The sequence below is a fragment of the Homarus americanus genome, unplaced genomic scaffold (genome assembly GCF_018991925.1).
Source record: "Homarus americanus isolate GMGI-L3 unplaced genomic scaffold, GMGI_Hamer_2.0 scaffold17073, whole genome shotgun sequence".
NCBI classification, from domain to species: Eukaryota; Metazoa; Arthropoda; class Malacostraca; order Decapoda; family Nephropidae; genus Homarus; species Homarus americanus.
The window spans coordinates 661-17,544 of record NW_024722332.1 but is presented as its reverse complement, the minus strand read 5'-3'; the positions used below and the strand labels follow the sequence as shown (position 1 = coordinate 17,544).

Below are 16,884 nucleotides of genomic sequence, written 5' to 3'. Positions count from 1 at the left end.
CCATGCACAGGCCAACCAGCCTATTGCAAACACCTTATTTTCTTATGTTATCAGTCATGTAACATGCTCTACGTAAATAAAGGCTGAGTGCCAACAGTATTGACAAGACACGTACCACTATTTTCCTGTATTATACTGATATACACACAAATTATATATATATATATATATATATATACATATATATATATATATATATATATATATATATATATATATATATATATATATATATATATATATATATATATATATATATATATATATATATATATATGCAAGTAAATCACTGTAGGTGCGCGTGATCTAGGTATATGCTGGGTAACCACAAGGAAAGAAGAAAATACGAAGTTCCCAAGCGCTTTCGTGTAATTCACATCTTCAGGGGTGAGTACAGACTAGAGAGAGTAATACAAATCAAGGTGTATATATACAGAGAAGGGTGAGACCAGGTCCACAATGGTCAGGTATTAGGTAATGACCCTACTAATCTTTAAATAGCACACAACGGTTGGTGGTCAGGTCAGATGGTCAAGTGACCCGGCCTTCTCACCTGATCACAAATCTTCTTAATTACAAAATTGTCCAGCTTGTACATGCCGTTACTCAAATTCACTGCCCGTCTCGAAAGACGATTTCATCGAACTCATCAAACTATGTATTAAGGATTGCAAATTCGAATTCAATGGGGAATATTATGCTCAAAAATTTGGTATGGCAATGGGTAATCCACTCTCACCTGTATTAAGCAACCTATATATGGAATTCTTTGAAAAGAAACTATTAAGTAATATTTTACCACCCTCAGCAGTCTGGTTTAGATATGTTGATGATGTATTATGTCTCTGGCCATGTAATGAGGACCTAAAAGCTTTCCTGCCACAACTTAACAACTTAGCCCCCTCGATCAAATTCACTATGGAATTAGAGCAAGACTGTAAATTGCCATTCCTAGACTGTCTGATACACAGAATAGGTAACACTTTTAAGTTCAGTATTTATAGAAAACCAACTAATGTGTGTTCATACATTCATTATTATTCTGCCCACCATAATAAAGTCAAACAGTCAGTATTTTCAACAATGTTTTTACGTGCCTTGAGAATTTGCAGTCCGGAATTCATCGATGAGGAATACAAATATATATATATAATATTGGCTCAAACCTTAAATACCCTAGATCTTTCATAGACAAATGCTTAAACATTACTAAGAAAACTTTTTATGGAACTGACCCCAAGCCCACCCATGACCATAAGAATATCTTAATATTACCATTTCACAAAAATTTCTCACACATTCCTGCACAGCTAAAAACCTGGAACGTCAATGTGGCATTTAAAAACTCATGCACTGTTAAACAAATGTTAATCAAGAACTCCCCCCAACAACACAATTGGTTGCATTTATAAAGTTCCTTGCAAGGAATGTAATATGTTTTACTTAGGCCAGACAGGTAAAGATCTTGCAGCTAGAATTAAACAACACAAATACAGTGTTAGGACAGGCCAGGAATCCAATGCTCTGTTTGTTCATTTGAGGGATAACAAGCATTGCATTGACTGGGATAATGCCTCCTCAATATTACCATGTAATTCAATTGATAGTAGGAACATCATAGAATCTAGTCTTATTAAACATACCGAAACATCCAACATGAATTTGAGTAACGGCATGTACAAGCTGGACAATTTTGTAATTAAGAAGATTTGTGATCAGGTGAGAAGGCCGGGTCACTTGACCATCTGACCTGACCACCAACCGTTGTGTGCTATTTAAAGATTAGTTGGGTCATTACCTAATACCTGACCATTGTGGACCTGTTCTCACCCTCCTCTGTATATATACACCTTGATTTGTATTACTCTCTCTAGTCTGTACTCACCCCTGAAGATGTGAATTACACGAAAGCGCTTGGGAACTTCTTGTTTTCTTCTTTCCTTGTGGTTATCAGCATATACCTAGATCACGCGCACCTACAGTGATTTACTTGCATATATACTATATATATATATATATATATATATATAAATATATATATCTATCTATATATATATATATCTATATATATATAGTATATATATATATATATATATATATATATATATATATATATATATATATATATATATATATATCTTGATAAAATCACACGGGAAAAGGGAAACAACGGAGCACCTTAGCTTTCGTCTTTATTCAATACATCTTCAGAGGCAACTGGATTACATGGACAGAGAGAGGCTTAAATATACAGGGTGACCTTATAAAACATGAGGTCAGGTCATAATGATATCATCCACTAATCCCACACCAACACACACGTAGAGAAGCTTAAGAGAAGGGGGGTGACGTGACTAGTCAGGTCAGGTCAAAAATAAGGGACCCACTAAATAACTATCATACATCTAGATCAAAGGTTTTCAAAGCATTTTTAGCCTTGGGCCACTGACAAATAAATTTATGTAACATATTATCAGTTTTGAACTGACCATCACTAAGGTTTATTGATTTTAATTCCTTAATGAAACTAGCTTCAACCAGAAGTCTTTCTGTGACACAAGATGATTTAAATACTTCTAAGCTTTTTTCCCAAGCAATGGGATGATTATTATTCCTAACATGAACGAACAAGGCACTGCTTCCAGATGCTGTTCTGATATTGTACTTATGTTGTTTGATTCTGAGCTGCAGTGTTTTTCCTGTCTGTCCTACATAATTACAATTACATTTGCTACATGGAATACATTAAACACTTCCATTTACATTCAAACTTTGGCTATTTCTTATTAACATATTGGTAATGGTTGAGTCATACTTGAAAACAACATTAATATTTAGTAGCTTGAGGGACCGAACTAACGGGACAAATTCATTACGATAGGGCAGAGTCGAAATATTCTTAAGTGTAGGAACTTGTCTGGTTTGAGAGGAATGAAAGGATTTTTTAACCCTTTTGAAACAACGATCAACAAACACACAAGGGTACCCGAGTTTCTGTGCAGTGGAACGAATGTGTTTCAATTCATCGTCAATAACTTCAGAGTCACAAATAAGCAGACATCTTAAGAACATAGCAGAAAAAACTGACATTTTGGTAGACTCCAGGTGATTCGATAAAAAGTGTATGAAACTGTCTACCTGTGTGGGCTTTCTGTATACTTTAAATTTGTAGTTTTGGCCATTTTTCATGATAAGCATATCAAGGAATGGAAGGGATCCATTTATTTCTCTTTCAATTTTGAATGTGATACTAGGAACAATATCATTAAGCTTGTCTAAAAATTCCAATGGGTCACTGTTTCTAGGCCAAAGACAAAGAACATCATCTACATATCTATACCATGGAGGAATAAAGTCTACTATATTGGGTAGTAATCTAGACTCAAAAAACTCCATATAAATACAGGCTAGAGGAGCAGAAAGACAATTACCCATGCTCATGCCAAATATTTGCTTGTAGAACTTCCCATTTGCTCTAAACACATTGATGTAAATTCACTGTTCACTAGAGTACCTGTGAAAGACCTACTTTCATTTCTTAAAGATAAATTACAACTGTTAGATGAATAGCATCATTACTATTCTCAATAAAGTAACCTGATTTTCTTCACTTTTTAGTTCGGGTTAAATTTGCTGAGATGACAGCAGCTGTGGCGGCATTGGTGCTTTTCTTAGCTGCTATTGACTGTCAGGTTCTGGCAAGGCTTCCTCGGCCAGTCAGTAAGTTTTCCCATAAGATTCCCGTGCACTATTGTTTGGTCCTTATCGAGCTGTGTCAGTGATATATTTTGTTTGTGTCTACATGAAAGTATTAGCATTTAGTGGGTTTTATGAGGTGGTGTTTTTGGGCGGGAAATTTATTTTGTCCAATCTGTGTTTCAATATATATTAGGGTCTTCAGAGTCCTCATTGTGTATCAGTGTATTACTTATCTCTTTTGGTGTAAAGTCTTGAATTATGTTATTTTTTATTTGTATTTTTTTGTGAAGTTTGACCCTAACTATATTTTCTCAGTGGAACGAGAATCACTGTACCTGGCTGCTGGAGCAGTAGAGGCTGTGTTGTCCAAGGTACGACATGATAATACCTCCGTCCTCGTGCTCACAGATCGCAATACGTCACCTTCTACGGTCTTCCTGGTGGGTTAAAAGTTTCTTACGATCTCAAAACTTCCCTGTGGAAATAAACACCCCAGTTTATTTTTTCTTATAAGATTGAAACAATCAGTACACTGTTTATAAGAAAGACTCCACCTACAGGCAGGGAACTAACCAGTAAACACTTAAACTTAATAAGAGGGTCAAAGAAAACTAAAGGACTATTACAAACTTTTTCTTGTCGGGTGCCTGTTTCATTGACTGTTGAGTAAATATTTATTCAGGAAGCGAAATCCATTAAAAAGTCACTAGAAGGACAAACAACAACTTGGCATGAAAACAAACAAACAATTCAATGGTCCTAATATGTTTGTTTTCTTTCAGATGAGAGCTGGACTCTTCGCCCCCTGGGGAATGGGAGTGTTTGAAATGATAACACATAATCAAGACACGAACGAAACCTTACCTCAGATTACTCAGGTGATCAGCGAGGCTCGTCGGGTAGGTAATGTTTGCATCAATACATAAAAAAGGATATTTGTCTAATTTGAGGCAGGTAAATAATATTTCGAGTTACTGCTACAGTGATTACGCATTTATAACAAATTGTCCACTTTAATCGACCATTGGCATTATCATCAATGGAGTAAGTTCACTTTCGAACACAACTCATGCTTGAACAGCTGCGGCAAGTGTCATGGAGTCTGACGGTGGTGGTGGTGAGCGACGACCCAGCCTTCCTCGCCGCCTTCGCCGAGTGGTCCCTCAAGGGCCGCCTCCTGGTGTGGCCGACGAGGCTCCTCGCCGTCACTCACCTGCCCCTCTCGGAACTCCAACATCTTTATGGAATGTTTTCAAAGACGAACTCCCTGGTGCTTACTGTGGACAACACCATAGCTTCCATTAGGTAATCATCAGTTTGCAATTGTCCCTTCAATTTCCGTATATTATTACCAAGTTTAGGATACAATTTGATTACGATTTTATCAGTATTGTTCATATTGAACTGTTCCATAACAGGTATAATGTGTACATGCACGTGCCATTCACTCCTCGGGAAGACCAAGTACTTCGTGTTGCATCGTGGACTCCTGAGAAAGGTCTTACCATCAACAGTCATTCGACACTTTTTGAGGAAAAATTTTCCAAGTAAGATTTTTATCCGATTGAGTGAAACTTCTAATTACAATTATATAATTTCGTAAAAAGTGAATGTTTTTAAATGTTTCTTATAAATTTATCAGATCCATTTGTTATACCACTAATCATACCTGTACTGTATCTAAGAAAACTGGTATACTTCAATATGGTAAATAAATCTGAAATTTATATGATGGCATCTATCTATTTGTTACTACCATATCAATCCAGTAATAATCGACGTGATTTTTGCTGAACCTGGACGTTTTGGATAACCAGTTCTATATTTCAAAGTCGTCTTTATATAATTAAGTATCTGCAGGAAAAATTCCTCTCAATTCCCACATGGGTAGTTCGGGTTTTTTCTAGGTCAAATAGCCTATATGACCTCTCATAAGCAGGAACAACACTTAGTCATTTTATGGCGCAGAAAAACAGCTAACTGTTTGTGTATGTCAATCAAATTGACATGTTTTGAGATTAATCCAAGACAACAAAGCAAATGTTGCCGTTTATATCTCCAAGGCTCTCAGAGTTTATGTCAGTGTTTAGGAGAACCAATGCAAAATGGGGAATTTGCTGTAAGGAGGTACAAAAGCTTGTATGTTTTGGAGTGGGACATGGCCAGACATGACCATAGAACAACACTTAATGAGGTAAGGGAACACCACAGGTGGACTCCTCAATATTACCCACAGACTCTGCAAGAAACATATGGCTACTCACTGCACATGTTGTAGCTACAGTATGTACACTAATGCCCTGCACTGTCTTACCGGTAAGTTTACTTGGTCGTGGTCAGTACAGCATAAAGAGATGCACTCATGAAGCATTCAGAAGAATGCTGAAGTCATGAAAACCTTCAAGGTATTCCTTGTAAATAACAGTTCTTTCAGAGCTGGTGAAGATGGTAAAATGAGAAAAATTGCTGATGAGCTGTTCAATGTGGATAATGCCCTGAAAACTGGAACTGATATCTAAGATAAACTGAGTGGGAAGAAATTTGAATATGTGAAGTGTTATGATACAGAGCGAGTTTTTAACCCGCCCCTCCCTAAAAAATTCTTCAACCTGTTTAATAAGGAAAATTACCTTGCAAGTTCAAACTTACTATTTATTTACAAAAGTAACTAAAGCTGATGACGGAATATTATACAAAATATATACAACAAAAGAATTCAGAAAAATCAAGTAAAAATAAATGAACATTAAATCCTAACCATCACACTATAATATATAATCACTAAATCTTAATCATCACCATATAAAATACAATAACTCTGGGGTCTGGAGCAATAAGAGTTCACTAACACTCCATACTTATGGTTTAGGAGACAAGAGACCAGATGTTCACTTCACAGCCTATACTCAGTAACTGACTGGAGCACACCAGATTTTCCTCCTCCCGACCAGGACCAATCACAGGGCTCCACATACTACGGTACTGAGACCAGCCAGTTATTACCCAAGCTGACTGATGGCCAGCGCCATCTTGTCACCATAGTCTTCCCTACACAAACTGAGAAGTAATTCATCAAAACAGAAGTTTAAGAGGGTAAAAGAAGCAAAAATATTTGGTGCCTTTCGAAAACCCTTCAAGATATCTGGTGATGAAGTGTGTATGTCATCAAAAGAGCTGCATCACCGACTTGTGTCCGTGTCATACGTCAATGGCTGCCCTCCTGATAAAAGTGTGTTTCCATATGGACTTGCAACACTATCTCCTGCACTGTTCAAAGATGACAGAAGTTTGCGGAAAGGAAATAAGGCAGATGTCGTTAGGTACATACTTCAGATGGACACCAACACTGCATAACCTCCCTTGGGCTAAGATTGGAACTATGCAGGCATTTTGTGTTGCCTACCTGTCCTCTGGAGTCTCTCAAAGTTCACATGGGCTTCCCCTTGAGGTGGAGTTTGAGAGTTATGAAGTGACAACAAAAGGTCGGGATCTAAAGCAACGACAAATGAAGCAACACCAATACCTGGAGACAAGAAGACATTTCTTGGAACAAAAAGTATAAGCAGTGTTTGATCAAATTGTTGTCTCAGCATTTTGAGAGGGAACGCATCAATGTAGAGCAGTGATGATCACCCTTTTTGCGTGAGTGGGCCACATTAGATGGGCAACTGTGTGGTGAGGGCCCCACATTACTAACATTGATTATAATTATTAAGTTGTTAACCATATATTGTAAACCTAAAGAAGGACTCATGATCAGAACACCTCTTACAGAGATAGTATTTGTTTATATTTAATTTCTATAATATATGCATTAATATTAATAATTTCTACAAGTTGCCGAGGGCAGCATTAAACCTCCCCAAGGGCCGCATGCGGCCATCAGACAATGGGGTTGAGCACCCCTGACGGAGAGCATGCTAAGGAAGAGGGGGATGCTGATGTCTGCATGATAAAGAAAGTAATGGAGTTGTCAGACATTATGACAGTGTTGTTGTCGTTGCTGATGATACAGACATTCTGGTAATGTTGCTCCACCACACAAACTATTCTGACCATGTTTACACGCAGATCATGCCATTCCCATTTCAGTTGCTAAAAAGGTGTTAGGAAAGGAGTTATATATATACTTGCCATTTTCTCATTGCATATCAGGCTATGACACATCTGGAATGTACGGCATAAGACAATTGAAGATTATGAAACTGCAGTTAAGGGGCACATACTATGATCTTTGGTGAGACACTAAAACACCCAAAGAAGTGCTTTAAAGTGTTTGAGAGTATTTTGCAAAGGCGGAACAAATGTAGAAGGACTTATGAACTGGGCTATTTGAATATGGCATCATCCAAATATGTAGCTTTTGAGAGAATGTCTCCTACAAGAAGAGCCATGTACTTTCACTCTTTGCGAATACACTGCTAAGTTAACACCTGGCGTTATGTTCATTAGGTTATCATTATAGAAGAGTTTGGATTCAAGGTGGAAGGTGAAGCTGTGCTGCCGATAACCACGGATAAGGCACTAGCACCAGCAGACTTCTTGGCAGAAATTAGATTTTTCTCCAAGAGTGAACGTTGTGTTTCCTGTAGTTGTGCCAACAGAGAGGAATTCCACATACATTATACAATGCAAATGTGAGGGGCAATGTATGAATTCGCAAAGTGAACTTTAGCAGATGTGGTAAAAGCTATTCCATTAATTGGTGTGACCACAAGTAAGTCACTGACTTGTCTAAATAGGGGAACAGGGCCACTTTTAACAACTCCATGAGACCACTTTTAACAACTCCATGAGACCACTTTTGCAACCAATGTAACTTTAATAGACAACAGTATAGTGTCAGTAATCTGCCCAACCTGAGGATCCAGCAAGTATCATAATGTGACTTATCACATACTTCAATTTGCACTATAATGGAGTATTTGATAATCAATAATCCTGATATTTGTAGCAATAGGAAAATTTACATCCAAAGGCTACAAAAAATAGTTTAAATTATATATTACCATTGTACTTTTACCCCAGAAATGTAATTATAAAATGACCTGGCATGAGAATATCTTTTCAAACAATTTTGTAACTATTATACAGCCAAAAGACGTCAGCGCACAAAAAAATATTTCAAACCTTTTTGACAGCCCCTTTTTATAAACAATAATAAGCACCTGTCATTTTGTTAAGCTGATATCAGAATCATCAGAAGTCAATTCCTTGAACCCCAAAACCTAATTTTAGACGCTTCTATCACTCCTCTAGATTATATAATAACCCAACTATGGAGAAACTTACAATTAGGCGTCAATTTTCGCGACCATTTTGAAATTTCGCTAAAAACCCCTTTCCCGTTTTGGATTTCATTGGGAATTTTTGTGTGTGGTTATTTTGGGTTAAACAGAAGTTCTCTGTGCAAAAACCTGACTGTTATCTAAATTTTCCGGGTCCAGCATCAATTCCTACTGGACTATATCCCCTTGAAGTAGTTTCATCTTTAAATATTTTTTACAGTTAAGAAACTCACATAACGAAAACAAGTTTATAAGACAGAGGGAAAATTAATTATTGCCATATTTTAAGGACGAGTTTAAATGTACTTCCATTACATTGCATTTTTTTTTTTACGGGCATTAACCCACCTGGGCACAGGTAATTTTATGACCCACATCAAGGTCTGGGAGCAAAAATATAATAAAATAATAAAAACAATAATAAGATTAATCAAATTTAATATAAATTATAATTATAATAATAATAATAATAATAATAATAATACTAATAATAATAATAATAACATTAATGGTAAAGAGCCATAAATAAATGTAAATATTTTTTAAATACATCAATAGTGAGAAATGATATACGGGATATGTATGTTGTCAATAGTAAGAGAAACAATTGAGACCCTGCAAGTGTGTGTAAATGAGGCAGAAAGTCAGATGAGGAGCCTAGGACTTGGTCACAATTTTCGTGAAGCCATATGGCAGCAGGGTCTACCATTAGACAACACATTATGCTTCCAATATCTTCCCAGGCGGTAGTACTTGGGTCACGTGGACTATTTGTCTGAGTGTGCTTGTTTGTTCTAATGTCTGTGTATGGGCGTGTGTGTTTGTACATTTACGTGATTTTGCGTGCATTTTATCATAGAAAAAATAATCACGTCTGTCATTTGCAGGATACCTAAAACAAATATTATTATAAAAGGTCAAACCACCAAATAGAAATTGCTACTAATCCTGACAGATTTCCTCATCGGCCAACTCTTGTGGCGACGATGATAGAAGGTGCAATACAAAAGAAAGTCATGCTAGACGACGAGAGAGCACCGGGAAGAAAACGAGTCTGGTTCAAGGGGCCCATGACAGATATCCTGGATTACCTCTCTAAGGGACTCAATTTCACGTATGTATTGGGCTACGGATCTTTTCATGTGAAATGACCCGATAATATTTGGATAGGAAAAAAATTGTATGTTTCACTGTTTGTAAATTATCTTAGACCAACTCACAGTCTTCTTGAGTAAACAAAGTGTACTGTAGATGTCATTTAAGGATTGGTAGTCTAGTTAACATAACATAAGAAAGTGGTATAGTACAGGAGGCCGACTTGCCCATACAGGGCAGATCCCTTTCACACCCATCCCAGTACTTCCATGTGCCTATCCAACTTCGTCTTGAAGCTTCCTAGCGTCCCCGATCCTACTATAGCACTCGGTAGCCTATTCCACATATCCACAACTCTATTACCAAACCAGTGTTTGCCTATATCCTTTCTGAATCGGAATTTATCTAATTTAAAGCCATTTGTTCTAGTTATTTCGTTATTACTGAGCTTCAGAACATCTTCCATTTTACCCTTGTTAATCCCACTTACCCATTTGAACACCTCTATCATATCTCCCCTAACTCTACGCCTCTCTAATGAATGCAAGCCTAAGCTTTTCAGTCTTTCTTCATATGGAAGGTTTCTAATATTATGGATCATTTTTGTCATTCTTCTTTGTACTCTCTCCAAAGAATCTATGTCCATTCTATAATAAGGACACCAGAATTGAACCGCATAATCCATGTGTGGCCTCACTAATGCTAGGTAAAGTTTCAATATAACGTCAGCAGTTCTGTTACTCACAGACCTAGATATGAACCCAAGAATCCTGTTTGCCTTGTTGCGAACGCTAATACATTGTTTTCTAGGTTTTAAGTCGTTGCTAATAAATACACCTAGATCTTTTTCACAATCTGAGTTTTCTATTTCCGTGTTACCTAATTTATACTTAACGTTTGTATTCGTCTTCCCTATCTGTAGTACCTTGCATTTATCAGTATTAAAATTCATTTGTCAGTCTACTGACCACTCATGTAAGGTATCTAGATCTCTTTGAAGGTGTTCAAAGTCACTGTCTGAATTTATCACTCTCCCCATTTTGGTATCATCTGCAAATTTACTAATCCTACTAGTTATACCTAAATCAAGATCATTAATGAATATAACAAACAGCAGAGGGCCTAATACAGATCCCTGGGGAACTCCGCTTTTGACCGCACCCCAGTCTGACTTAAATCCATTTATGCTGACTCTTTGTTTCCTACCAGTTAACCATGACCTAATCCATTTTAATAATGATCCACCTATTCCATGTGCTTCTACCTTCCTTATCAATCTCTCATGAGGGACTCTATCGAATGCTTTACTGAAATCTAAATAAATTATATCATATGACTTATCATTATCTACCGCTTCATATACTTCTGAGAAAAAGCTAAGCAAATTTGTGAGACAAGAACGTCCCTGGGTGAACCCGTGCTGAGAAGAATGAATTAAGTTGAATGTTTCAAGGTGGCTTCTGATTTTTGTAGCAATAATTGACTCTAGCAACTTGCCTATGATTGACGTGAGACTAATGGGACGGTAATTTGATGCAATTGATTTATCACCTTTTTTGAAAATCGGAACTACATTTGCAAGTTTCCAAGCTTCTGGCACTAGGCCCGATTCTAATGACTTATTAAATAAAACTGCTAATGGATTACTCAACTCATCTCTACATTCTTTTAATATTCTAGCATATACCTCGTCTGGACCAGGCGATTTATGAGGCTTCAGTTTGTTAATTACTTTAAGCACATCGTTACTAGTAATATTGATATTCATCAACATATTTTCTATACTGTCGTTATATACCTTATGAACTTCTGGAAACTGTGCTAGGTTTTCATTTGTGAATACGGAGCGAAAATGACTATTTAACGTACTACACATTTCTAACTCATCATCAGTCATTTCTCCTGTCGTAGTTTTAAGGGACCTATTTATCTCTAACCTTTGATTTATACAGTTGATAAAAAGCTTTGGGGTTATTTTTCGATTCGTTTGCTACCTTGATTTCATAATTTCTCTTTGCTTTCCTAATTTCTGTTTTTACCTGTCTTGTTAGGCTCTGATAGTAACCAAGTAAGTGATTTTCGCCTTTCTTAACTTTTCTATATACTCCTTTCTTTTTCCCTAGAAGATCTAAGAGTCTATTATTCATCCATTTTGGTTGGTTCCGTATCGATCTGAATTTTCTTTTAGGGATGTGTTTATTTTGAGCATTATGGATTGTCGCAATAAATTGTTCATAAGTAGCTGCTAAATTAAATTCGGGGTTCTCCCGTCCTAAGTTGTCAGTTTCCGGAGGTGTGGGAGGGATTAATCTTTTGACCATAGGGTCATCCCTTAGGTCTCTCCTTAAGCTACCGTAATTAGCCTTCCTAAAATCCGGGATCAAGGCCGAATTTTCCTTCTTCCTGCCATTCCATATTAAGTTAAAATATATGGCTTTATGATCACTGTTTCCTAGTTCGTCTCCAATCCCAACATCTTTTACTAGATTTTCATTATTACTGAGAACTAAATCGAGGATATTATTTCCTCTAGTGGGCGAGTTTATGAATTGATATAAAAAACTATATTGTACTGCTTCTAGAAAATCTTCAGATTCATTATTGCTAAGTTGATTTTTCCAATCTATGCCTGAAAAGTTGAAATCGCCTAGAATACATACATTGTTTCTATCAGATGTCTTCTTTATTTCCTCCCATAGCAATTTACCATCGTTCCTACTCAAATTAGGTGGTCTATATATAACACCAATGACTACGGACTCATTGCCCTCACCAATCTCTACCCAAATACTTTCATTGTCGCTATTTGTTTTAATGTTTGATTTATTGCAGCTTTTTAATGACACCCTGATATACACTGCTACACCGCCCCCTCTCCTTCCTACTCTGTCAAATTTAAATAGGTTATATCCTGGAATATGAAATTCTGCTAAAAAATTTTTGCTGTTTGAATTTATCCATGTTTCCGTTATTGCAATTATATCTATGTTCTCTTTACTAACAATGGCCCTGAGCTGGTCCATTTTGTTACACAAGCTTCTACTATTAGTATAATAAACACTCAATATATTTCTTCCGTTTCTATCTGTTTTACATTTATTACTTTGATGTTTGTTATTATGACTAACTATATTTTCAGCATTATCTACTTCTGTTTCACTGCTGTTATTTTCACATGGTATTTTCCTCTCTTTACCATTGATGGGATTTGGACATATTAAAACCCCACCTTTACTACCCTGTCAACTATCTTCTCTAGCACCGCCACCCCCTTCCTACTTAGATGCACCCCATCCCTTGCATACATACTATCATTACCATAGTACAGGCTCCAACTATCAATGAATGGCGTCGACAGCTCTTTACACTGTTTTTCCAACCAGCAATTGAAACCAATTGCGCGGGACATCCATTCACGACTGGCACCACGTCTAGGTAGGATAGAGCAAGCAATAGGAGTTCCACCCTTCACCCTAATCTTATCTAGAGCTTCCCTATACAGTTTACGCAGTTCGACACTGGTAAGCTTACCTACGTCATTGCCTCCTGCACTGAGTAAGACTATGGGGTTGTCTCCACAATCATCAATGACGTTCTCCACTCTCTCCAGTACTCTACCTATCCCTGCCCCGGGGAGACACTCGAGCTTCCTAACTATAGTGCAGAGATTGTTACCTAAATGCTTCACCATCGAGTCTCCCATGACAGAAACACATTTGACCTTACTTGAGTGTGGTGATTTCTTACCTGCGCTACTCCCTCTCTCCACACTAACAGAGGGAGTAGCACTCGTGGTGTTACTAGCACCTTCCTCACACTCGTCACTTAAGGTGCTGAACCTGTTGTTTAGGTCTACAGCTGAGTGCCTTTTTAGAGTGCATTTTGTAGCACTAGCAGCAACTACCTTCCATGAATCCACTTCAACTTCACCGTCCTTCACGACACTGGCAAAGGTTTTCTTCTCCTCTAAAACTAGCTTCAAGGCTAAGTTTTCGCCCTTGAGACTCTGGACCTCCTTCTCATCCTTCTCCAGTCGGTCTTGCAAGGCAAGACAAAGCTGGAGAACGTGAGAGGTGGTCGAGTACTCGTCAGCAGCTGCCATGTCACTATGTCACTAACACTGACAGGAACACAGGTCCGCACTGGCTGAGGGTCAGAGGCCAACTGGCTGAGGGTCAGAGGCCAACTGCTGAGGGTCAGAGGAGTTGATTTTAACTGACCTTAGCTAATATGCACTATATTTGTTCCCAGATAAATATTAAAGTTTTGCCATCATAAACATTATTTACTGGTCTTTACTTTGGCAATAAATCATTAAAACCAAATATCGAAATCTCACGATACTTCTATAATATGCTATACACTCTGACGGGAAAACACAAAGAGACTAATAATGTCTACAAATGAATTAGATACTATTTACCTCTATATTTATTACTATGTGATGATAATTTTTATATAATTTATGAGTGAATTCAGTATGAGTGTGTATCACTAATGATATTTTTCTTGTTTATAAGATTCGTGTTCGCCCGGCCTCCCAATGCATTATTCGGCTCCAGGCACGCCAACGGGTCTTGGTCCGGCATGTTGGGTATGGTGGCCAGGGAGGTAAGAGAAGTGAGGAATCACGGTAGTTGTCAGGTTCACCTCAACCAAAGTAAAAAGAAAAGTTAAAACTCAGCCTTCATGATTGTGTAAGGACTACAAGTAAATCCTCACAATGATTTTTCTTTCTTATAATGGGTATAGGAAGCGGACATAAGTGTGGCGCCCTTCAGCGTTAGCGCCAGCAGGATGGAGGTTGTAGACTTCACCTGGCCAATGGAGATAAACTACCTCAGGATCCTGGCTGGTCGAGGGCGGCCGGAGGTGGATCCGTGGGGCTTCCTGCTGCCCCTGTCGCCGATGGTGTGGGCGGCCATCCTGACGATGCTACTAGTGTTGCCTGCCACTGTGTTCCTGTTGAAAACGTGTGTTTTTCAGACTATTTCTGGCACTACAAGCTGGATGGCGAAGGCATACGACTTCATTCGTATAATTCTTCAACAAGGTAAATACTCACCCAGAATACATGGCTATGTGACTCAATGAATGGCGAATCAACTATTACTATTGGGGCTCCATAACGACTGCAAGGCGTATCCAAACATGTGTGTTGATCTGAGGAGATGATAACAGACGCCACCTAGTTGACTGGGACGTGAGAATGGATGACGTAGCCGTCGATGATCTATGGTAGACCCAATGAACTACACTGAAGAACAGGATGAGACTATTTGTTTGATAAAATACGTTTAATAGTGTCATTAAGACATATGCCTCCGAAGTATAGTAAATATGGTTAATTATAAATAAAAAATGCTATTTACCTGCGTGTTTTAATGTTTGTATCCTCTTTAACAGACGTATCCCTCTGCTCTGCGTGGTGGTGGGAGCGGGTACTGTTGGCGGTGTGGATGTTGATGACTCTGGTGTTAACACGGAGCTACGCCGGCAACCTCATGTCCCTCCTGGCCGTGAGACACATCGCTGAGCCCTACCAAACACTCCGAGACGTAGTAGATGAAACATCGACATCTGTAATATGGCAGAAAGAATCGGAAATCGAACAGTATTTTCGTGTATTTATATCCGAGTTGTATTGATTTTTTTTATACTAAGAGGAAATTGATTCACTGGTAATAAAATTAAATATTTTTCCTACAGTATTTTTTTATCTATGGAATTTGTGATTTATCCTCTACCGGCTGCAAACACATTAACGTCTGACTAATATTTATTTTTAATAAGAAATGAATGAACTTTAGTATTGCAATTGAAATTATATTCGTCATTCTTATCCTTATATCTAGTTATGTTCAGTATATATCAAAGATTTGTTATACTGCGAATCTAAAGCTTAAGTTACCTGATATATCCAGTAAAAAAGACGATTAAAATTTAGTAAGCAGATAGAAGAAAAAAAAAATATCAAAATGAGCATCGATGACATTTCGATATACTAGTATAAGTTTGACAGGCTTTGCATTATGGTGCAAATCAAAATTTTAAGTCGGTCCCACATTAAGAAAGAAATAATGACATAAGTTGCTCTTTTCCAGTCGGTGAAGAGTGGTATCCTGAAAGAGGTAGCCGACATGGAGCAAGACGCACGAGTGAGCCGCAAGAAGAATTATGAGTATCTGAGGAGCATTGACACGCTGGTCAGGAGAGGGGACCACGTTCTGGTGGTTCACGAGGGACTCTTGAACATCCTGCTGGGCCAGCACTTCTCTCTAACAGGTGATCAGATACATCAATGCATTAGGCCGGTTGGCCTGTGCCTGGCAACTCCTGTCGAGAGCTACTACCACTCTCAATCATCCATGAATCTATCTAGCCTCCTTTTGAAACTTCCAGCGTTCCCCCACTTACTACAAAGTTGCTAAGCTTGTTCCACTCATCCACCACCCTATTTGTGAACCAGTTTCTTCCTATCTCCCTCCTAAACCTACACTTATCCAATTTGAATCCGTTGCTCCGAGTCCTATCCTGCTCGGATATTATAAGAACTTTATCTATATCCCCTTTATTGATTCCTTTCACCCACTTAAATACTTCTATCATATCTAACCGCACTCTTCGTCTTTCTAGGGAATGCAAGTTAAGTTTCTTTAACCTATCTTGATATGGAAGGTTTCTAAGTCCCGGAATCATTTTTGTCATTCTTCGCTGCACCGACTCTAGTGAATTTATATCCATTCTATAATAGGGGCACCAGAACTGAACCGCATAATCGAGGTGCACCCTGACTAGCGCA

General features: G+C 37.9%; 1 protein-coding gene across 1 annotated transcript; it reads left to right on the top strand.

Moving 5' to 3' along the window:
* Nucleotides 1–3,599: 3,599 nt before the first annotated feature.
* On the top strand, nucleotides 3,600–16,367 carry LOC121862717 (glutamate receptor ionotropic, delta-1-like; the record flags this gene model as incomplete). Its single annotated transcript, XM_042361033.1, has 10 exons — nucleotides 3,600–3,720; nucleotides 4,015–4,139; nucleotides 4,482–4,598; nucleotides 4,781–5,004; nucleotides 5,118–5,246; nucleotides 9,943–10,101; nucleotides 14,603–14,693; nucleotides 14,835–15,135; nucleotides 15,489–15,706; nucleotides 16,187–16,367. Coding segments are annotated over exons 1-10 (1,627 nt in total), but the record flags the coding sequence as incomplete, so codon positions are not given.
* Between the last annotated feature and the right edge of the window lie 517 nt (nucleotides 16,368–16,884).